The following is a 21281-nucleotide window of genomic DNA, read 5'->3' as shown; positions in this document are numbered from 1 at the left end:
TTAAAGAACCAACATACATGAGGAATTAAAGAAATGAGTCAGTTGTGTTGTCAACAAGTCATTTTATTATAAATACATGTTTTCAGCTCAACTGTCTCAAACTTACATTTAACAGCCCAAAAAAACAACGAGTTACTTTGTGTAAAAATAGCCCTTTACTTCACTAGACCTCGCAGGTGACGGTGTAAAACACTTTGTATGATATATATACTTTTTCCTCCACAGTGAATGTGAAATTTATTCTAATCTATATAACTCCTTGCTTTTCTTATTGCGTTAATAATAATAATAATACCAAGACTGTTTCTATGTCACCCTTACTGTCAGTGTCAAGGATCTTCTCCCGTCCACAACAATTAAAACCATATTTGTCACCTTCCGCTATGATCAGAAAGGTTTCACATGTATGTATCTTCACATAACACTGGTCTCGATATATCAATTGAATAATTCTCTACTGTTCTGTTACAGAAATAGGAGACGATTTCTTCAGAAATACATTTAATTGTTCTTTCTAAAGTCACAGTCAGTTAGAGTGAAATCCTGCCATCAAGCACCCGGACACTTCATACATAAAAAACATTAACGGGTGATGATTGACAGGTCAGAGAGCTGGGTCCAGCTCAGACCCAAGTGTTCTTTAGTCGAGGCCGTGCCGAGGCAGTGACCCATCAGAATGAGTTCCAGTTGAGCCTCAGTTTGTGCGTCGTCAGTCTGCGGCAGCGTGTTGAAACAAAACTTCTACTCTTCCTTGTCAGTGTCCATTTCAGTCAGAACAGAAAAGCAAACCTTCTGGATCAGCACGCCAGATTTAGCTGAAAGAGGCAGAGACGCGGGAAAGGTTAGAGCAGCTTGTGCATCTGAAAACAGCTGGATTCAGTTTCAGTTTACATCTAGAAAAACCAACGTCAGCTTGGCACAGGTCACATGAAGTGAGGAACTCCTGCAGGTCTCTTACCGATGATGCGCCGCAACCACAGTGGCCTCTTAGTGGCTGGAGTGTAGCAGCAGAGGAAGTAGACGGGCACTCCTGATAGGGCGATGCCGATTCCAATCAGGGAGTTGATGGTGTCGCTGTAGAGCGGCACAACCACGAGGAAGACGGTGAGGAGGCAGAAGATGATGGGGTAGAAGAGACTGAGCTGTGGGAGGGACAGAGACGGGAGAGTTGAGACCTTGTCTGAATCACATCAGGACAAATAAAGCGTAAATAGGTACCATGCTGGAGTTTGACTGATTTCTTGGGTTAGGTGATATGAGCCTTTCATGGATACATTTGTATAATAGTTTATTTCAGAAATATTAACAATGTAGTTAGCAGGATTACTCAAAATAAACATACACAGTATGTTTGAACTGGAAAAAAACCTGTCCCCCAAAATCTGTATCGACCAGGCTCTACAAAATAAATCATTTCACAAAGAGTTTCCCATAAAAGTGGCCTTCGATTCTCAACTTTATGAATCGCTGCACTTTTACCTAAATTGAATTGAAGGCCATCAAGCTGAAAAAACCTGATTTACCTTCAGTGGTCTCTTTCTGTCCGGCTGCTTCCACCGCAGATACAGCTGCCCCAGAATGGACAGACCCACAAAGAACCAGTAGCTGAAGCTGTAGTAGTTGATCAACCTGAAGACGTCTTCTACACACAGGTATATAAGAGCCATGACGCCCTGTAGACGTACGAGAAACAGTGAGTTAGACAGAGAGAAATGTGGGAATGAATGTGAAGACACTCAGATAATGGAGGAGAAATGGATGGTGAGGGTTGACTAACATTGAAGAGCAACGCAGGGATCGGTGTGTAACGGTGGACGTGGATCATGCACAGGTAGTCGGGTAGGTGGCCCTCTCTGGAGCCCACGAAGAACAACCTTTCAAAGACAAAAAGATGCAACAGGAGGGAGGAGATGAGTGATGCTGATGGACACAATGAGGGGGGGCACGGAATATGAAAAAGCGGTGCGATTCTCTCACCGGGAGGAGGCCAGGATGGAGGCGTTGAGTCCTCCGAAGCAGGAAAGAGCCACGGCGAGGGGAATGGTCCAGTTCATTACGCCAAACACCTGGTCTGCAAACGTCTGGAGGGGAACGAGGGAAGAATCTTAGACCAAAGCTGCGCTCGAGATTTGAGTATAAAGCTGAAGAAGCGCGGGCACTCACCACAGCTACAGCGTCACTGTCTAAGATGGCATTGATGGGGAGGATGGCGTAGTACGCCACATTGGTCAGAATGTAGATCACAGTCACTATGGGCATGGAGATGGCGATGGCCAGCGGCAGGTTCCTGTAATTCACACACAGAAACAGCAGAGGGAAGCAAAACAGATGAGCGCGTTGATTATGAGAGCGATGACGGGATGGAGTCGCCACGTCAGGAGGCGACGGACCCTGTGGTTGAGGGAAGGATGGGGAATGCTGGGATAAGGGTGGTGGTGGTAGTGGTGAGGGGGTGTTTGTCACTTAATCTGCCTGAGAACTCCGGGAGAGGCTTGTGATCCTATCACGTGTGTGTGATTATGGCTGTGTGTGTGTTGGTGTGTCCACCACTTAGGTCCAGACCAAATATCTCCACACCTTTTACATGGATCGGTGCATTTGGTTCAGACATTCATGAGCCTCAGAGGACGAGTCCTGCTGATTTCTCCGGTACTTTTGTTTGAAGCCAATCTGAAAACCAGCGCTTTGTGTTTTTTGCTTACTAATCATTTTAAGTGTTTGCATGCTGACGTGCTGAACTAAGATGGTGAACGTTATTGACATTATACAGCTTGAAGCCCGGCTGGGCCTGGATACAGCTTCACAGAGCTGCTATAGACTGTTTGGTCATTATTGAGGACCAACTCTTGGTGTTGACAACAGTCAGTTGAGACGAAAGGAATGGTTACAGCGCTCACAGGGGTACAGCTGCTGCAATCATTTCCAATGCATCCAAACATTTATCACTATTTGAAATATGTCTATACTAAATAAACAGGATGTACTGTCCAGTTCTCTCCGGTCGTCCTCACCTCTCTGGGTTTTTAATCTCCTCTGTGACAAAGTTGAGGGTGTCCCATCCGGAGTAGGAGAACAGGGCCGAGTACAGAGCCAGAGCGATGTCCCCTGGGTCCTGAGACGAGCCGTAGAAAAGGTCCTCGAAGTTCTGAGTGTGACCTGGAAAATAACAACGGCACGGTTCGATTATTATCGAATTAATCGAAGAATCAGTTGAACTCGCATTATCGTGATCGTTGCCGGTATTTGTTTTAGTTGTGTTAAAGCAGTGTTGGGTATCGCAGAGGTCCACACCTTGTCCGATCTTCACCAGGCCGGTGATGATGACGGCGATCAGCGCGATGACTTTGGCGTAGGTGAAGAAGTCCTGGACCCTGGTTCCCCACTTCACATAGGCACAGTTCACAAAGGTCAGCAAACCTGTGAGAGGAAACACAGTTCATAGATTACAAATATGCATTCATTACTCTCTCTCTCACACAAACACACACACAGAAAAAACTGTTGCTGTGTTCCAGCATGTGTCCGGGGAAAAGATGGGCTGATTTAAGGAAACGCTGTTGCTGACTCAAGCAAACTGGCCTGTTGTTTTTCAGACGAGGAAACAGCTGAGTGCAGCACATACACACACACACACACACACACACAGGTACACCCCGGGAAGCAAGGCTTGTGCTTTACTGATATGATGACCTTGTATATTGAGGTGAAGTGTGACCATGTCCACTTATTGACCAACAGTCTGAGCTGCTGATAGGAGAACTGCTGTCCCTCCTTCACCTTGACCGTCTCGGATGATCTTGGGAAACGTGTTGTTGTGCTTCACCCTGACACTTATCTGCCTTTGGCCTCTGGTCAGCCCATGATTCCCCGCTGCAGTTCATAAATACGGAGATAGTGAAGGCTCGGGAATGGCGGCTCATATCTTTTAATCATGCTGGGATTCATTTATCTTATTTCTCTTTTTTCTTTTACTCTGAAAATAATAATTCATGGATCTTGATCGCAATACATTTAGAGAAAAAGAGCAACACAGGATTACATCACCACCGTCAGCCGCAGTGAAGGGAGGTGAATCACAACACTATCATCTTCCACCTCATTGACAGGTGGAGGATCATAACAAGTCGGTTCCCGACAGGACGCCTCTTCAAACACAACAAATCACAATGGCTCAGACGGGCGCAACCAGCGACGGGCAGCGGAGAGGGGGACGGTGCCACACAGAAGTAGAGGCGTAGTGTGTTGACAGTGAAAGGATAGAAGGGTGGGAGGTGTGAGATTGGGTTTAGGAGGCTCGCTGACTGGTAGCGGAGGTCAAACACAGTCCAGATGTGAGATGAAATGGAGATCTTTAAAAACTCATTCACTTGCTCTCTAACTGTGAACTCACGTGTGAATGTGAGACCACGACGCCAGATGTCAGCTGCTAAAATACAGTTTGAATGTAATTGAGAGAGTGAAGTAAACTTGGCTTCTTCTGTGTAATAATATTTTTTTTACTTTAACTAGATACAGATTTGAGTTTGTTTTTGAGTTTTTTGAAAGTTACGTTTCAATTCTGTGTCACGACTGAAACCCTCAAGACAAAGCTTTTCTTAGACTTCCCCACTTCTTAATTTGACTGAAAATAAAAAATAAAAATGCTCTTGTGATGTATTCAGGTCATCTCATTGTGTGATGCTCCTTCACAGTATCTGTGTTACATGCTGAGCAGAAGTACACAGTATCTGATGAATGCAAAAGAATCTCTTAAAGGTCAAAGTAAATACAATTATACTGATCATTTTTACTGAGCTTCAGTACAAGTTGTATAATCTTCCATTAACACTATGGGAGAAGTTCTACTTTGAACTAAGAGAAAAAATTCTAATCTGAACCGTATCCGATTAAAATTGGGGGAAGTGGAGTTTACTGTGGTTTTGACTGTGGCTCCTGTGCTGAGCTGTCGGTTTGCCTCTCAGATCAGAGTGTCCATGCAGGGAGGACTTTACCTCACAGCTATCAGGCCTCCTCTGAGCGCTGCTTATCGCTGCGTGGGAGGACGAGTGACTCATATTTATTTCAAGGAGCAGAATAATAATATTTTCTTTAAATGTGAACCTGAGTTATTGCTTCAATAAGCTCTCTGTCTGCTCCTGGCCTTTTGCCTCAGCGACTGGTTGCCTTAGTGTTGGTATTTCTTTGTCTCTGAAGTTGTGTCAGTTGCCTCAGTGACCAGTCCTGTGAAGTTCTTGTTGGTTAATTCAGTTTGTAAGTTTAGTGGCGTCGTGTTCAAAATACTTCAGTGATTTGGGCTGAAACGTTGCTGCTATGTGTAAGGAGAGTTTCCAGATCAGAAAAAGTTCACATATGACAAAATGCTGGGATTTTTAAATCCTAAGCAAGTAAAATGGCTGTTCCCTTAACTTTCCCAATGTTTGCAGGTCGCTTCCTTCCTGTTTCATCTGATATCACTGGCTCTTTTGGCTGCAGACCTGCTGACTACAGCTGTTGTGTCACTGTGTTTCACTTCTCTACGTCTCTGACGCTCACGTGCTTTGTCTAACACGTGAAACCAACAGTGGCCATGACAAATCATCACTTTTATCTCTCCCAATCTGTCACACACAATCACAAACACACTCCAGATGTGTACTTACATATACATGCAGCAGCCAGCAGCCTGTTAGCCAGGTACGGAGCTATACAGGTGGGGAAAATGGGCTGCACCATGTAGTTGGAGAACGTGATGGCGATGACGGCCTGACTGGTCGGCTCGATGATGAGCAGTGACGTCCACAGGCGGATGAAGGCCATGAAGCCCCCAAAGGCCTCCAGGATGTAGGCGTAGGAGGCCCCCGACTTGGTAATGGTGGTCCCCAACTCGGCGTAGCACAGGGCTCCGAACACGGAGAAGATCCCGCCAACGGTCCACACCACCAGAGAGAGGCCGTAGGAAGCGCTGTGGATGAGGACGCCCTTGGGCGAGACGAAGATCCCAGAGCCGATCATGTTGCCCACGATCAGACAGACCCCGTTCAGGAGGGAGATCTCCTTCTTCAGCTTCATGGATTCTCCAGAGGGTTCTGACTTCACAGATGGGGGGCCGCCATTAGTCTCCTCTTGCGTTGGGGCAGGGGTGTAGGACGCCATTGTTCGTGTTTCAACAGTTTACTGATCAAATTTAAAAATGTGGAGCTGTTCTCTGCTCAATGAGGCACAAACGAAGAGTTTTTCCTTTCGATGGGGACAATTGATCTCTCGGTTATCTCTTATCAACTCCTGCCATCTGTGGAAGCAGAAACACATGGTCAGGTCAGGGATGCTGTTACCACGGAGACTCATTGCATTTTTCACCGAGAGCAGACGTGTTGTTTCAATCTCGTCTGAATCTAGTCAAACAAAGACATATTTACATGTCACAGGCCCTAATGTGGGAACAAATATGCAAAAAATCATAATAAGACACTGGTGTGGACACTCTAGTGGATCTGAGAGCAGTTTTGTGGATTGTGGAGCCATTAGGCTGTGCAGCAAATGGCCTTTTAAGGTTGAGTGTATTGACAGAGAGAGGGGGGAGCGGAGCAAACATGTGGCATGCCTAAAAAGACTGGTTACTCTCTAGTAACCATAAGCTGAGGAAGAATTACCACCCAGCAATCCACCTACACTGGTGTGCCCAGAGATATAGAGCGTCAGCACCGTGGCTGGTCACATGTTTTCCAAAGTTCACGATCCTCAGCGGTGTAATGATGCGACAGACACACGTGAGGCAGCGTGTTCACTCACGACCGGCGTCAATGAGTCAGCGCCACGGTGCGTTAACAGTTGGCAACGCTCTCATTTACTGATGATGAGGTTTTAAATGAGATAGAGTGCTTCCTTAAAGCATGACACGAGGGCTATTGACAAATGTTTTAAATCTGCTGAACACAATGTTTTGTGTGATTTACAGCTGAGAGGAAACCCAGAATATATTTATATGAAACAGTTGTTTCAAGGAGATTTCAATGTTTATCTGAAAATCTTCTGACTGTTGAAGCTCCTTCAGCTCAAAAATCCTCACCAAATATATCCAAGTTTTAACCCAGCTGACTTAAAAAATGACCTTTGAGCTCCTCAAGCTTTTCCTGATGAGCAGAACCAAACATGAGATTGATCAAATGACTAAACAGAGACTCAGGTTGTAGAAAAACTTGAAATTCACAGTTGCTCAGACAGAGAGATAGAGATAGGAGGAACAATGAGTTCAAGATAGGAAACAGAAGAGGATGAATAAGTAATTCAGAGGCAGAGATGTAGAAGAGAGTGAGCTAACCTGGTTTCAACATGCACACGAACACACAATGATTTAAGGATTCAGAGTGGAGGAGAAGATGAGTGTCGGAGGAGTTCAGATTACCTTGAGGCAGCAGCAGATCAGCAGCATGTGGGTTCATGAAGGACGTGCAAAGGAGAAGGACGGTAGATGTGAGTGTCCCTGTGACTGATCAAACGTGATACACAGACACTGAGAGGCGAGGCCCCTGCCAGAGAGAGAGCAAGGTCCAGGGGCTGCTGATAAGTCGTCCTATGTGAGTAACTCAAGATTACATCCTGGATCCATAAAGTGCTCTCTAATCAAGTGTACAGTGGTAAATCGGTCTGATTGTCATGTGGATTTGGTTATTTTATGGAAGCTTGGATTGAGACACTGAGATGTCAGGGGACAAATCAGCTGTTTGCAGGATGTCCAGTTCCTACTTTACTGTCGAAAAAATGGGTTTTCTGATTTGTCAGTACTTCCTCCTGAAATAACAAATAGAGTAAAAGGCCTCGGCTCGATCACTTCATTTGATTTCTATGCGGTAATTCATTCAACAATACATAAGCTGCAGTAAGCTACCACCAGTGTCTTCTGAGGTTTGCTCACTCATATGAATCACAAGTTAAAAGCAGCATTGAGCAGATGCAGTAAAAGAATAGCAGCTGTTGGTGTTTCGGGGGATGTTGGCGAGGTTCTCACCTTCTCCAGACGCGTCTCAGCTCCGTTTGGTCCCAAAACCTTGCAGCAGGAACAGTCTTCACTGATCACAAAAAGAAAACGGTGTGATTTAAAATCATTGATTCACCATGTCCTCGCCAGCTCCTCTCGAATCTTCCTTCCTCTTTCTCTGTTTTTCTCTCGGTTCTGATCCCGTCCGTGCGTCTTTACGCAGCGGTTTCCTCGTGTTTTGGCTCCGTGGTGTGCCACCTCTGCTCCTCAGCTGATGCACTTGTGGCTTTTATGCGCCACTTTTTCCCCCTCGACGCTTTTTACTACCAAGGAAACGAGTCAGACGGTGGGTGGGGTGAGGAGGTGAGGCGGTGGGGTGAGGGTTATCATCACTGATGGATGGAGGATGATGGCAGCACTTTGATTAACGTCGCAAGGATGATGAGGTGATTAGAGATGTTGTTATGCAAATAAAACCTGAGATGATTTAGGAACACAACCATTAGTCCATACAGTGATTCTTAATAGATGTATGAATGGTGGGAGGAAGATGTGTTTCCCACTGATGTGAGTGATGAATGCATTTATAAATGTTTCTAAAGTCTCTCTGTGGAGGTGGTTTAATCTGTCTGTAAACAGCAGGACAACGATTTAAAACCACACTTTACTGTACTAGGCAACTACCAATAATATAGATGATATAAAATTAAATAATCACAACGTTTTTTTGTGTGTAAAACAGAATAAGATTAATACATATGTTGTTTTAATACAAAATGGTCAAATATATGTTGCAAATACTTTCAAAACTATAGACCATGGCTCCATCTAGTGGATTTAAAAAATAGCACATGGATTTTTGAGTGTGTCTCTCACTGATATTTGTTACAATGATTTCTAAGAATATAAACTATATCATAAAACTTTCCCTGTTGTGTTTTTCAGGATCCAATATCTATGTTACTTCACTTAGACTTTATTCCTTCAGGGATATTTTCATAAAGACAATTTCAGTCACACAGAGTTGTCGTCAATCACACACAATAATTAAAGCAATCGCAATTTTTAAATATCTGTATGTATATATTATATATCAGAAAGTAGACTTTTAAAAGTTGAGAGGTTTAAACTCCCTGAGAGGACTGACACTCCTGACAGGCAGACATGCAGCTATAGGGACATTTAAAGTTTTTATAAATGTGCATTCTTGTTTCACGTGTGTACCTTATCTCACGCAGACATGTGGTATGTTAACAGTTTTATTCTATTGTCTGTTCGTACATCAGCTGCTGATAAAGCCATTAAAAAATAAAATGTTGGGTTTTTATGGGAGTGAAAACCCATTTCTATGTTTTACAGATTTTGCTTCAAAACAAATACAAAACTAATTTGATAAGCAGATGTATTCAAAAAGCAAGTAACAAACCACATAGCTGGTCTGGAGATGTATAATTCAGTTAATGTCAGCTAATTACCAAACATGTGGGATAAACAATTTATTTGTCTTTCGAATGGTTCTTGTTCCTTGAATGTCCACCTACTAAATATTCAGGTTTCATGACCTTTCACACCTTCTGAAACTTTTGTCCTTCTCACTGAAGATGACTGATTAATGCTTATTGAAGACTGATGAATGTTTTGGTGTGATCAAAGTCTGCAGCCATCACCTGAGGACTTTAGTTTGCACCTTACCCTCTTTAGTTTTTTCTTAAACTATTAAATAGACATACTTTTTTTAAAGTCCTTTTTTGATTGAGACACATCTCTTGCTGCTCATGAACGCATGTGGACAAACTTCTCACACATGGCTCCTTTCACTCCTTTTGTCCCGCTCTCTGCCCTGGCCATTCTTGTCCTCGGTTACTGGTTGTCATGGTTTCGGGAGCCCCATGTAAGCTAAAAAACTGGAGGGATTAAAGGCGGCCATTTTGGGGACAGCTGGGCCAGGTTGGTCCTTGTTGCCCCCTGTCCCGCTCCCAGTCACTCTGGGGGGAAGAGGGATGGCATTGTGTGAGGATTAGAGCTTCCTGTGTGTCAGCTCATTACACGGGGTGTGAGGGGGGGGAGTACAGGGGTGATGGGGTGAGTAGAAAGAGTGAGGGAGAGAAATGAAAGAGAAAATGAAAGAGAGTGCGTATGAAAGAGAGTATGACACAGGGAGGGGAGGGAGGGAGGTGGTGGCCTCTACAGCTGCACCCTCAATCACACTCATACAGGCTCTGATTATCCTTTTCACACACACACACACATGCACACACACACACACACACAAACGTACTGGGGAACTGAAACATATTAAAAAGACACTGAGGGCAAAAAAAGGCAGAATTAAGAGACAGCTCGCCAGCGTCCCTGGACAAAGGACTCCCCCCGAATCCAAGAGCTGGAACAAACATGAGAAAGCTGAGCGTACATGCAGGCGCACACAGAGGACGAGTCATGCAAACAGAATACTGAAGCAGTTAAATTAATTCACAGGCTCAAACCGAACCCACACAAAAAGAATCTCCACAGACGAGACACAAACAGGTTTCCTCTTCACATCGTCGTTGTTTTATTTATCTTTTACACATCACATGGGAATCATGGGAACATATTTTGTCATTGCTACAAAAAAAAAAGTTGGGTTTACAAAGGGTAAAAGCAAAGCATACAAATCCTAAACTGGGCTAAGCAGGAATGCGGTGAGTGCAGACAATTTCTGCAGGAGCAGAAAACTCTCAAGTGCTTTGAGAGGGGGGGCGGGTAAAGAAGAGGGGGGGGTATAACGGACGGGGCTCATCCTTGTGGTCGGCATGACGCTGCAGATCAACAACAATACAAACATTTACAATCATCAGTATGAATAAGGTCATTTGCTGCTAGGAAAGTGTACAGCTGTAAGAACAGGACTGATAATCTAACACAATCATCGCCATCATTATTATTATTATTATCATATTTATCTTCATTGCTAGCGTGCGTTTGCTCCAGTCGATGTTTCAGCAGCACAGGACACAGTGCAACTCACAGTGCAACGCACATCAGAAACATGCATTCAGCAGCATCACATTCAAAAAAAGGAAAGTAGTAACAATAAAAAGGCAGAAAACATAACCGAAGCTCATATTTACAAACTTTGGCCATTTCTAATTTGGCCTGTTTTGGTATGGAGTTCATTTTGTAAAATTCTGGACCCTCCACTATGTGTGTGTGTTTTTTTAAATCAGCTTCCTGCTGAAGTAGGTGTCAGCAAAAAAAGCGCAAACAATTAATTCTCATCATGACAACGCTGTGAAAGAGTGTAAGATAAGGCCTCACTGTGGTCTTTGAAATACAAAAAATACATAACTAAAATCCTACATTCAAACGTCTCTTGTAAAAGTACTACAATATAAACTAGATCTATTTGCCTAATACAAAAAGGTACATGTGAACTTCAATTAATAACTCTAAAAACAAATCTCATTCTATGAAAAAAAATACATTCCCTTGTCAGGACCCTTTAAAAATCTACTGCAGCCATTCGACAATAATAACTACACAGTAGTGTCCATAGGTTTGTCCGTCACGTCAGAGCTAACACTGATCGGTAGAGGATCTGCGCTGTCACCTTTCTTGGGGGATTCAGCCAATCCCTGCTTACCATCTTGCTCTGTCGGGTTCTTATTGGTTGAACGTAAGCTGTGATCCTCTGCAATGTCATTGTCATTGGTTTGGGCAGTGGTGGGGGTGCTGGTCAATGCTCCAGGGTGAGTTTTCATATGTCCCTGGCGGAGAAAGATACAATAGACGTTTACACACAAGTCTAAAAGTTTAAAAAAAAAAGTTTTAAATAATAATTAAAACACATCATTTAACTATCTGCAAAATCAAAATGATTTAAGACTAAAGGACAGTATTGACTCTTACCTTAAGTCCACTACGGCTGGCATATGCCTTTCCACATTGAGTACAGCTGTAGGGTTTGTCTGGGCGGGAAGGTTGGCTCTGTGGTGCTGCTGCTGGGGCAGAGGGCTCTGGGCTCTCTGAAGGCTTTTCTGGAACACTGTAACCCTCCTCCCCTGGAGGGTCTTTGTCCACACCTGGATCCAAACCTGGCAAAGGTTCTCTGGGTGTGGTTGTCTCACCCTTCTCTTTACTCTCCTGTGGGCCTTGTGGTACACTTCCACAGGCCTCCTCTCCTTCTGGGATAGCTTTGGGGCTGGCAGGGGGGGTGAGTGCAGGTAAGGCATTTGCAGCTTGGGGTTTTGGGTTAGAATCAGTGGCAGTCGTGGGTTTGTCTGTGGCATGGGCTTCATCAATACTAACCTCTTTCTGCGGTGTATCATTTTCTACCCTAGGCTTCGAAACACAGAGAGAAAGAGGGGTGTCATCTGCCTCTGTATCTTCATTCATTACAGCTAAGGGTGCTTTGAAAGGGCTGTTGCTGCCCAGGTCAGTGTGGGTCTCTTCTTCTGGGCTGTTCATGCTACCATCAGCTGGGGCGTTGTCTCCCAGACGCAGGGGGTCTTCAGCTCCTGCTGTGGGGGGATTACGGGTCATGGGTGGACTAACACTGGGTGCCGAGCCCTCTGTTTCCTCTGTCTTCACAGAAGTAACATCAGCAGCTGTGGATTGTTTATTAGTGGACCCTAACATGAGCACACCATTTGGCGACTTGGAGCCTATTGTTAAAGCCAAGGGAAGGAGTTGTTGGCCTTTAGATGGGGAGTTGATGGCATTCTCATTCTCACCATCATCGAAGACAGCACTTTTCGTTTCCGCACCATCTTCAAGTGGTATGTCTTCATCAGGTGGTATTTGCCCTCCGAGGTGCAAGCGAATGTGGTGCTGAAGAACCAAGGCATTTGTAAATTTGCGTGGGCACAGTGGGCAGGAGTTCAGGGCACGGGCATTTGCCGGTCTTGCACGGTGAGTTGCAAGGTGAGCCCTTAAGCTACCCTTTGTGGAGAAGGAGCGACCGCACAGTTTACAAGGGAATGGACGCTCTCCCAGATGTGTGGCCTGGTGCAAACGCAGAGCTCTGGGGCAGCTGAGGACACGCAAGCAGACACCACACTGGTTAGCAACCTGGGTACTAGGCAGAGAAGGGGCGGTGGTGGTAGTTGTGGTGGCCAAACCTGAGATGCCCTGGCTGGTCACCAGTCCTGCAATACTGGCACTTGGGCTCAGACCGAGTGCAGCCAACATTTCCCTGCGATAGGCACTGGAGGTGGTGGTCAGGTCATGACCATATGTGTCCCCATTGGCTTCAGCAAGTGTTTGTGCGGAGGTGGATGAAGAAGTGGCAGAGAAAGAAGAACCTCCCTGGGGTTGTTTCTCAAGTTTCTGGACCAGCCGCTGCAACTTGGAGGTGTCAGAGGTCTGAGTAGAGGTGGTGGGAGAGGATGAGGATGGAGAGGAGGTTGATGGCTTGGGGAAAGGTGGAAATGGGAAGGGTAGCTGATGAGAAGTGAGGTGGGAGGTGGTAGGGTGGCCCGGAGGCCGCAGAAGTGCAAGGTGATGAGATGAAGTACCTCCAGGGAAAAGAATCTTAGGGAGGTGGGCCAGCTGGGAGTATGGGGAGGTTGTATGGAGGGTAGAGTGAGGAGGTGTGTTTTCATCAAAACGCTGCTGCTTTGCACCTTTAAAGTGGCTTCCCATGGAGGAGGAGGAAGAGGAGGAAGAGGAAGCCAGTGCAGTGCTTGATGCACTGGCAGCGGCTGCGGCTGAAGCTCTGTTCAGCTGAAGTAGTGAATGAGCTGTGGACAGCAGTGCCATGTCCACCGTGGGGGGCAGAGGTAGAGAGGAAGGGGAGGGCCGAGTGGATGCACCAGGTAGGAATCCTAAAGCCATGTTCTCTGTCATTCCAGGAATGCTGCCTTTTACTGCATTAAATGGCTCATCATCATCAGCCCGCCGTTTTCTCCTCCTCTGGATGGCACCAGGAGCAGGTCCACTCTGCATTTGGTCAGACAGGGCTGGGGGCAACAGGGAGAGGGACAGCTCTGGGTTCTGCTCTCTGTGTCGCAGGAAATGAGCTTTGAGGTTCCCTCTGGTTGTAAAACGGCTCAGGCAGACTGGACACTGGTAGGGCCTTTCCCCTGTATGTGACCTCAGATGGATCTGGAGTGACGAATCACTGCTCAGCACTTTTCCACAATAACGGCAGACATGCTGAGGGCGTCCAGATGAGGCGCCAGAGGAGGAGTTGGCCTGGAGATCCTGGGAAAGGCTGGTGGTGGGAAGTGGAGGAGTAGGGAAGCTGGTGCCGTTGCTGAATGAGGAGGTGTTGGAAGATTTCTCATGGAGGTAGCGAGGCGTTAGGCCCAGTGATAAGGACAGTGGGTGTAGGGAGGCAACAGAGGAGCTGATCGAGGACAAAATAGATGCGGAAGAAGAGGAAGGTATTGAGGAAATGGTAGAGGAAGATGAAGCTCTGCTGCCATTAATGTGTGAAGCACTTGATTTTGAGATGGCTGACTGAGGGAAGAGGGAAGATGGAAGGCCGTTCAAAAATGATGAGGCTGTGGTCACTGGAGTAGCAGTGGAAGGGTGTGTTGGTGATGAAGACGTTGTTCCTATAGACTTCTGGTGTCTTTCTGCACCGTTGGCCTGTGTGTTATTATCTTGTCCAAAGACAGCCCCTCCGAGCCTCAGAACCTGCCTACAGATCTCCTCTGTTATCTGCATCTGGTGGATTTGCCTCTGCTGTAAAACCCTCAGCTCCTCTAGGAGTACAGCCAGGGTTGGAGGCACCTGGATCTGTCCCTGCAGCCCCGGAGAGCTGGAGGTATGTTGCTGACCTGGACTGGAGCTGTCCCGTGCAGGCGGCACAAACTGAGAGGATGTGGAGGAGGACGAGGAGGAGGTAGTGGTGGTGGCCGAGCTGCCCATCGGTGGAGAGGTCATAGTGGAGTGAGAATTTCCTTGGTGGGACAGGCTGTGGGAACCTGAGATTTGACCAAGGGGAGGAGGCGAGTGAGTCTGGGAAGACAGCGAGGGGTGAGGAAAGTCTGGGGAAAGGGAGGAGTGGGTGTTGGGGAGGGAGGTGGTGAAGGGGGCGATGTGGCTGGGCCAGTGGGGAGGAGGCGAGCTCTCGCTGGGTAAGGAGGGCGCGTGGAGCCCACCGGGGGATGGGCGAGGGGCCAGAGGCGGCTGGCAGTCTTGGAGAGAGGTGGGGGATGAGGATGAGGATCCTGATGACGTCACTTCAGAGCCCAGAGATGTGGACGGTGACTTCATTCCCAGGTGGTCATCTGAGGAATGACAAAAAGAGAAGGATGCTCAGAAGTTTGTAAAAGTCTGAAAATCATTACATTATTGTGCAGAATTGATTCAAATATATAATGTGAATCCATTTAAACTTTATGGCTCAGTTACAAACTTTGTTTATGTCATTGTTTCCAGTTAATGTTTACAAATTTAGTTTTAAGATTTGTGTGCAGACCAGAAGATCCTGTTTCACCTTCACGAGAAATGCCTGCAAGGAAATGGCCAAGCAAATAAACGAGTGGAAGAAACTCTGCAGTCTATGAGTCTTTGTAATGTCTTGTCTCAATCTGTGCTCTCTGCAGCAAAACTCCTCAAACATCTTGCACACACAAAAAAGCTTACAGACCACCTTGTTACTACGGCAACACATTTTAGAGGACAATGGGCATCACCAAGACAACCCATAACCCCTCTTAACCCACCCCCTCCCCGTAGCAGTTACGTCTTTCATCTCCCTATTCACCCTTCCCCCCTTACGTCACAGTGGAGGTCAAGGGTCAGGCTACGCTAAGGGTTCTGGGCACTGTCCAGACACTCTGATTGGTCAACTAATCTGACCTCTGCTGCTCAGGGGTCAAATTCTTTCAGAATCTTGAGCACAGAGTGAGAAAGAGTCAAAAGAAAAAGAAGGGGGAGGGTAACAACAATGGAGAGACAAACTAACTATTCCCTCCTGGAGAGATATAGTGATGGAATGAAAGACTGTACCTCAGTGAAATTCCTTCCCTGTGACTTATAAACAAACCTGAACCTGCAGGCGACACAGAAATAAATCTAAACTTCCACTTTCATTTGTTCAGGTTTACCTGCAGAGACTCTTACATGCATGCACTTGAAGCTATGTCCCATTGCAGCACAGTACAATTGTGAGAGCAATCTCTCTATCCCCTCTCAATCTTTTTTCCCATCCATCTGAAAGCCCCCCCCCCCCCCCCAACTGTGTAGGAGTATACAGTCAATAGGGCTGGAGGGGGGAGGAAGAGGGAGAAAGGAGGGGGGAGGGAGGTATTGAGGAGGTGGTAAATGGGGGGAGAGGGGTGCATGAGGAAGAAAAGCATGGACGAAGAGCAAAAGAAGAAGAGAATAGCAGGGTGGAAGATTAATCTTGAGCAAAAACACTGTCTTCCCTTCCCCCCACTCATGCACCTTATTGTTAACAAATAAGAGGGAGCTCTATGCTAATCAAAGACCTCCAGCAGTCAGCACTGAGCAGCCTGTTGGTTTCCTGCAGGACGCCCTGCACATGAAAATGGCCACAGATGTATGTTAGTTAATCCTCCATTCACTTCACAGGGACAAGTTTATTGGCCCGACCAAAGTGCCCAAGGCCTCCATTTAGTGGGGCCCATTACTGTGAGTGAATGAGCCGGATGAGGTTTCAGCAGTGGACAAACTTTGTAAAATACGTTAAATCAGGTGCGTTTGCAGGAATGTGGCCACGCACAGGCCTGCGTGAAAACAAAGTGAGCATGCAAGACAAACCCCAAACATTTGATTCTGTAAAGTTTCTCTCTGACTTCAAATGAAATCCACATGCAGGTTTTTTTCTTGGAAGCGTCCCTCTGAATAAACGGAAGGATAAAACACATGCGCGCACGTAAAGCGGTGTTTCTTACCGTGAGGGAGCAGCCGTGGGCCACCCAGGTCCGCGTTAACGAGATGCTGGGGTCGCTTCTGTTTCCGGCGTGACATGATTCACGGCGACTCAGTCACACAGAGAGGGGGGCATCCGTGGGTCGAATGGCACAAGGCACGGTTTTTGCGCACTTGGAACGCGCTCCTGGAAGCATCCGCGCGTCCAAAGTTAGTTTGGTGTAAAAGGAAAAAAAGTTCCTTTCATAAAAAAAAAAAAAAAAGAATTTAAATGTTATCAAATGCGTTTCAAGTGTTGCGAGAGCGCTCTGCTGTGGAGTGGAGGACGACAGAGAGGATAGAAAGGTGAGTGGAAATCCGCAGGTCTGCACCGTGTCAGATGAATCTGCCGTGGGTGCGTGTGTGTGTGTGGCTGTTTTCTAAAGTCTCTTCTCCCCCAAAAAACTTGTCCAATTTGCGCCCCTCCTCTCCCACTCCTGCCCCGCTCTGCATGCACATACAGGACACACACACTCACACTCACACACAGCATATACATACACACACACGCCATACACACTCATACACACAGAACCACTCCTTGTTCCTCACTGATATTTGCATTTCAATGGCGTGTAACACAGCCTCCCCGGTCCTCTCTCTTTCTCTGTCTGCCCAGCTTTATTTTGTCTTTACACACTCACAGCAGCTATAAACTTCCAATATGACAATGAGGTGTCAAAGCTGCTGGACAGAGGGAAACCAATTAAAAGTGAGGTTAGAATTGACTGTTTGCTTTTACACGTTTTAATCATTGCAGGATAAAACACATCGTGGGTTGAATCAACATGCAACATGTATGTGAGAAGTCTTAACAGGTGACATCTGTTCAGGGGCCCTCAGGTGTCCTGTGCTCATAATCCTATAAAAGATCATGTGATTATAATAATCGACTGGCAGGTGCAGGCCTCCATTTGCAAAAGTCACAAAAAAAAATCCATGTTCCGGGCTGTTATTTTGCCAAACGTGGCGTGTGCAGGCAATATTTCTACACTTTGATTTCTATAGGGCCAATTATCAACAACAGTGCAGTGAGTGGCTGCCGTCTGCAAGTGGGGCCACACAGCATCCACACATGCATGCATGTATTTAGTGTGTTATCACCAGCCACATAATAAACCCCCTCCCTACCTCCCTCCCTCCCTCCCACCCCCCAAAAAAAAGCATCTTACACTGGAGCTCTATTTAAAAGGCAGAGAATAGATGGGAATCTTTGACAATGGCGTGCTGGACACAGTTGAGTGAGCATCTCCCCTCTCGCACTATGAACCCCCGGATCCACTGCTGCACAGCACAATGCCCCTCTTTCACCCCCTGCCTTTACTCCTGTACCACGTGGAGAAATGGATAAAAGAGAGAGAGAGAAAAGGGGGGGGGAGCAGGAGCAGGAGGAGGAGGTGGGCCATATTTAAGTTGGTGTCTCACATTATACATATATCCACTATCCACTGACTTCACTCAAGCTCAATAGTGTCACAGAAAACAAATAGAAATCAATACATACCTGGATGTAAGGCCAAAAGACGAAGAAGTGGTTTTAAGCAATGTTGATCATCTCCTCAAGGAAAGACTCAACACCACAATCTATGATACTCCAATCAAAGTGGAAATCCAGAATTCAAAACTGCACGAAAATGAAAACAAACTAAAAAGAATTATCAGCATTATGAATTTAAAGTACCAAAAGTATTTACACTTTATATTTACTTTGCACATGTATCAGGCACTGCACAAGATAATATATAGTTTACAGAATATATACAATTATATTTTACATTTACAAGTTTTATACATCTAGATATAAATCTAGATATATAAAAACTATTTCGAGTCGTTTTTGCTATTGGTTGCAATCAACCAATCAGATCACAGCATTCCTTCAGCGTCACCTGCTGCTCTCTGCACCAGGAAGAACTCGCGCTAACAGGTAGGTTGTTCATTCCCGGAGATTAACTCTGAATTAAAGGTCAAATTCAGGTTTAAACGTCGGATTAAACTCAACAGACGGATTCGTTGTCAAAGTCAGATCGTGTTTTTCAACAGTTGAGCAGAATTAAGTGTTTGATTCAGTGAAACTCTGCTAGTCTGCTATTGCTAACGTTTCAAAACTAGCTAGCTTGCTAATTAGCCATGCATCTTTAAATTTATGTTCATACGTCTTCACAGAACAAAGGGATGTATTTCAACTATCCAGTGTTTCCTTATCTTATCTGTTAGATCTGAGTAAGTACATCATTTTGCAAGTATTGAGTTAATGATTACATTTCAGAGGGTTGAGAGGAAGAGTTGAATTAGTTTAAGAGATATTTCTTATTCATTTAAAAGTGGGATTTCAAATACAGCGCCTCTATATGTTAACAAAGGCCAAATCTAAAACTGTAGTTATTTTCAGATTAACAACTTTCTCCCAACCCCAAGAAAAAAATGAGTGGAGAGAGAAAAAATCTGCAATTCAGCATTTACTGATAAAATAAGATACAACAATAAAAGTTAATTGTGATGATATTTTCAATCCCAAATGTTGTGATTTTGATTCCCTAAATTTAACCAAATAGAAATCCCACAAATACATGTCGATTGAAAAGCCCCCCATTACTTTCAGAGCGTATCTGCCCTCTCTGACCTTCAGCCATGTCCCTCTGCGACGACACACTCCTGTGTAACTTCCCAAAGTGCCGGACCAAGCTGAGCGGCTTCGCCTGGGTCACAGCCTGCTCTCACGTTTTCTGTGAACAGCACGGCTCCGGCGAGTTCAGCCGCTCTCCTGTCAGCTGCCCGGCCTGCTCCTCTGCGCTCTCTGGGAAGCTGGACATCGTGAGGACGGAGCTGTCGCCCTCCGAGGAGTACAAAGCCATGGTGCTGGCAGGTTTGCGACCGGACATTGTGCTGGACATCAGTTCCCGTGCTCTGGCCTTCTGGAGCTATCAGGTCAAATATCTTTCTCCCTGTCTATGAACTGCGCAGATCTGTGTCTGTGAACCTTGAATTGTCTATGTCATTTTGTCAGTAATTTGTATACAGGTCCATCAGGAGCGTATGTACCAAGAGTACAGTCTTTCCCGGGCAGAGTCACAGCTGAAGCAGATGGAGAAGGTGCTGAACCAGCAGAACCAGAGCAGAGAACTGGAGCTCACCGCCATGAGAGGGGAAATCTCATCCCTGAAGAAGGTAAATCACAACTCTTAACACTGGGAAACGGGAAAACATGTCTCTATTGTGATATTTCTTGATTTTACTGATGGTTGGATCTGTATCGACGCCTAGGACCGTATGACAGAAACTTCATAATCTGAAATCTTAACTTTTAAGTGAGGGTTTGATTTATAAACTCAGGAGAATAAATACAAATCTAGAAAACCTTATTTATTCCGCCAGGTGATGGAGGAGTATAAGAGGAAGTACAGTGAGGTGTCTGAGAGGCTGATGGAGAGGAACAGACAGTACCAGAAACTACAGGGGCTGTACGACTCTCTGAGGCTGCGCAACATGGTGGTGGGTGTCGGGGAAAGAGATGCACAGCCACAACCAGGACATCATGACTTCATCACAGGTAAGAATTTCAACAAATCAAACGAAGATTAACACATTTAGAAATGTAAAACCTACACTCTTGAAATGATTGATGCTTATTGATATTTTACCCTGAGAAAACTAAAAAGTTCAGGCGGCTTGTAGAAGTTTATGGGTTTATCAGGTCACAAACTCGGTCTGTCCACGAACACCGAATTTTAATTCATAGACAAGGAACATTATCAGATCATTTCCAATTCTCTATGTTTAAATGCTGCAGAAACTTTAAGGCTTTTGATACTAAGTTAGTTGTAGAGAAAAATAAATAAACTTTCTCCAGTACAGATGAGAAAAAAACCTTTGAATGCTTTTAAAATGTCACTTGTCGCATTGTGCCCACGCTGATGGATGAGAAGAGGAAGGAAGCTCAGCAAGAATAATGTTAACTGGCACAAAGGGAGACACAGCTGTAGGTGTTTTTTCAAGAGGTCATGAAGGAAGAACCGTGGGAGTAATGAGCTGATTGTCTATGTCAGGGAATTTTAGTCGGTGCAACAATGAAAGAGAATCTCTTTCTGTTGTGTGTCACCCAGGGACGGCTCGACCAGCGACTCCCCAGAGGAGTCCTGAGTTCCACTTCATGGGCTCTGATGTGGACAGTCGATTCTTCTCCTGCCTGGAGGCAGATGGAGCCAAGACTTTTTTCCAGTTCAGCTCCCCTACCAGGGAGAGAGGCCGGCCATTCGTGAAGAAGCACTGACAGGAGCAGGTTTCATAACTGCCTCTGCTCTCGTCACCCAATTGTTGTGGTTTAATATGAATTAAGTTGAAAGTTTTTCTCCTAAGGGGCTTTTGTGTGATTAATATGTGGTTTTGGACAATAACAAATGTTGGATTAATATTGTAGCTTTGCCTTTAGGTCTGTCCCTATGTCTTTTTACTGAGCACC

The 21281-nt window shown here is 45.5% G+C and overlaps 3 protein-coding genes across 9 annotated transcripts; 1 reads left to right on the top strand and 2 right to left on the bottom strand.

The window, feature by feature from the left end:
• Nucleotides 1-45: 45 nt before the first annotated feature.
• On the bottom strand, nucleotides 46-8303 carry slc7a7 (solute carrier family 7 member 7). 3 transcript variants are annotated; one of them, XM_069519123.1, is made up of 11 exons: nucleotides 7985-8303; nucleotides 7382-7549; nucleotides 5640-6268; nucleotides 3292-3417; nucleotides 3012-3156; nucleotides 2164-2287; nucleotides 1978-2081; nucleotides 1778-1874; nucleotides 1524-1673; nucleotides 959-1142; nucleotides 46-815 (listed from the first exon to the last, which is right to left on the bottom strand). In XM_069519123.1, the coding sequence occupies exons 3-11, from the start codon at nucleotides 6130-6132 to the stop codon at nucleotides 742-744; spliced, it is 1497 nt and encodes a 498-aa protein (XP_069375224.1). In that variant the 5' UTR covers nucleotides 6133-6268; nucleotides 7382-7549; nucleotides 7985-8303; the 3' UTR covers nucleotides 46-741. The 3 variants fall into 3 exon arrangements, with proteins under 3 accessions (XP_069375224.1, XP_069375225.1, XP_069375226.1); XM_069519124.1 differs by having other exon boundaries at nucleotides 7382-7505; nucleotides 7985-8143; XM_069519125.1 differs by lacking the exon at nucleotides 7382-7549.
• A 3028-nt stretch (nucleotides 8304-11331) lies between these two features.
• On the bottom strand, nucleotides 11332-17018 carry si:ch211-212k18.5 (sal-like protein 2). Its single transcript, XM_020095512.2, has 3 exons — nucleotides 16807-17018; nucleotides 11846-15174; nucleotides 11332-11703 (listed from the first exon to the last, which is right to left on the bottom strand). Exons 1-3 carry the CDS (start codon nucleotides 16880-16882, stop codon nucleotides 11473-11475), a joined length of 3636 nt encoding a protein of 1211 aa, XP_019951071.2. The 5' UTR covers nucleotides 16883-17018; the 3' UTR covers nucleotides 11332-11472.
• Nucleotides 16987-21229, top strand: LOC109634819 (E3 ubiquitin-protein ligase CCNB1IP1). 5 transcript variants are annotated; one of them, XM_020095516.2, is made up of 5 exons: nucleotides 16987-17128; nucleotides 19452-19750; nucleotides 19844-19990; nucleotides 20198-20372; nucleotides 20926-21229. In XM_020095516.2, exons 2-5 carry the CDS (start codon nucleotides 19454-19456, stop codon nucleotides 21090-21092), a joined length of 786 nt encoding a protein of 261 aa, XP_019951075.1. In that variant the 5' UTR covers nucleotides 16987-17128; nucleotides 19452-19453; the 3' UTR covers nucleotides 21093-21229. The 5 variants fall into 5 exon arrangements, with proteins under 5 accessions (XP_019951075.1, XP_019951074.1, XP_019951079.1 ...); XM_020095515.2 differs by having other exon boundaries at nucleotides 16990-17128; nucleotides 19425-19750; XM_020095520.2 differs by lacking the exon at nucleotides 16987-17128 and adding an exon at nucleotides 18684-18749.
• Nucleotides 21230-21281: the final 52 nt, after the last annotated feature.

Source organism: Paralichthys olivaceus, chromosome 22 (assembly GCF_024713975.1).
Source record: "Paralichthys olivaceus isolate ysfri-2021 chromosome 22, ASM2471397v2, whole genome shotgun sequence".
NCBI classification, from domain to species: Eukaryota; Metazoa; Chordata; class Actinopteri; order Pleuronectiformes; family Paralichthyidae; genus Paralichthys; species Paralichthys olivaceus.
Note: the sequence above shows the minus strand (reverse complement) of the source record. Positions and strands in the feature narration are given on the sequence as shown.

What these genes read in the sequence shown, in the direction of transcription:
- LOC109634819 (XM_020095516.2), top strand. Translation starts at nt 19,454, where the DNA reads ATGTCCCTCTGCGACGACACACTCCTGTGTAACTTCCCAAAGTGCCGG. An exon ending in TGGCCTTCTGGAGCTATCAG is followed by an intron (nt 19,751 to 19,843) that starts GTCAAATATCTT and finishes ATTTGTATACAG; the next exon opens with GTCCATCAGGAGCGTATGTA. An exon ending in AAATCTCATCCCTGAAGAAG is followed by an intron (nt 19,991 to 20,197) that starts GTAAATCACAAC and finishes TTATTCCGCCAG; the next exon opens with GTGATGGAGGAGTATAAGAG.
- slc7a7 (XM_069519123.1), bottom strand. Translation starts at nt 6,132, where the DNA reads ATGGCGTCCTACACCCCTGCCCCAACGCAAGAGGAGACTAATGGCGGC. An exon ending in CCTGGTGAAGATCGGACAAG is followed by an intron (nt 3,157 to 3,291) that starts GTGTGGACCTCT and finishes GTTATTTTCCAG; the next exon opens with GTCACACTCAGAACTTCGAG. An exon ending in TCCATCCTGGCCTCCTCCCG is followed by an intron (nt 1,875 to 1,977) that starts GTGAGAGAATCG and finishes TGTCTTTGAAAG; the next exon opens with GTTGTTCTTCGTGGGCTCCA.
- si:ch211-212k18.5 (XM_020095512.2), bottom strand. Translation starts at nt 16,882, where the DNA reads ATGTCACGCCGGAAACAGAAGCGACCCCAGCATCTCGTTAACGCGGAC. An exon ending in CCCACGGCTGCTCCCTCACG is followed by an intron (nt 15,175 to 16,806) that starts GTAAGAAACACC and finishes GTCATTCCTCAG; the next exon opens with ATGACCACCTGGGAATGAAG. An exon ending in CCAGCCGTAGTGGACTTAAG is followed by an intron (nt 11,704 to 11,845) that starts GTAAGAGTCAAT and finishes TTTCTCCGCCAG; the next exon opens with GGACATATGAAAACTCACCC.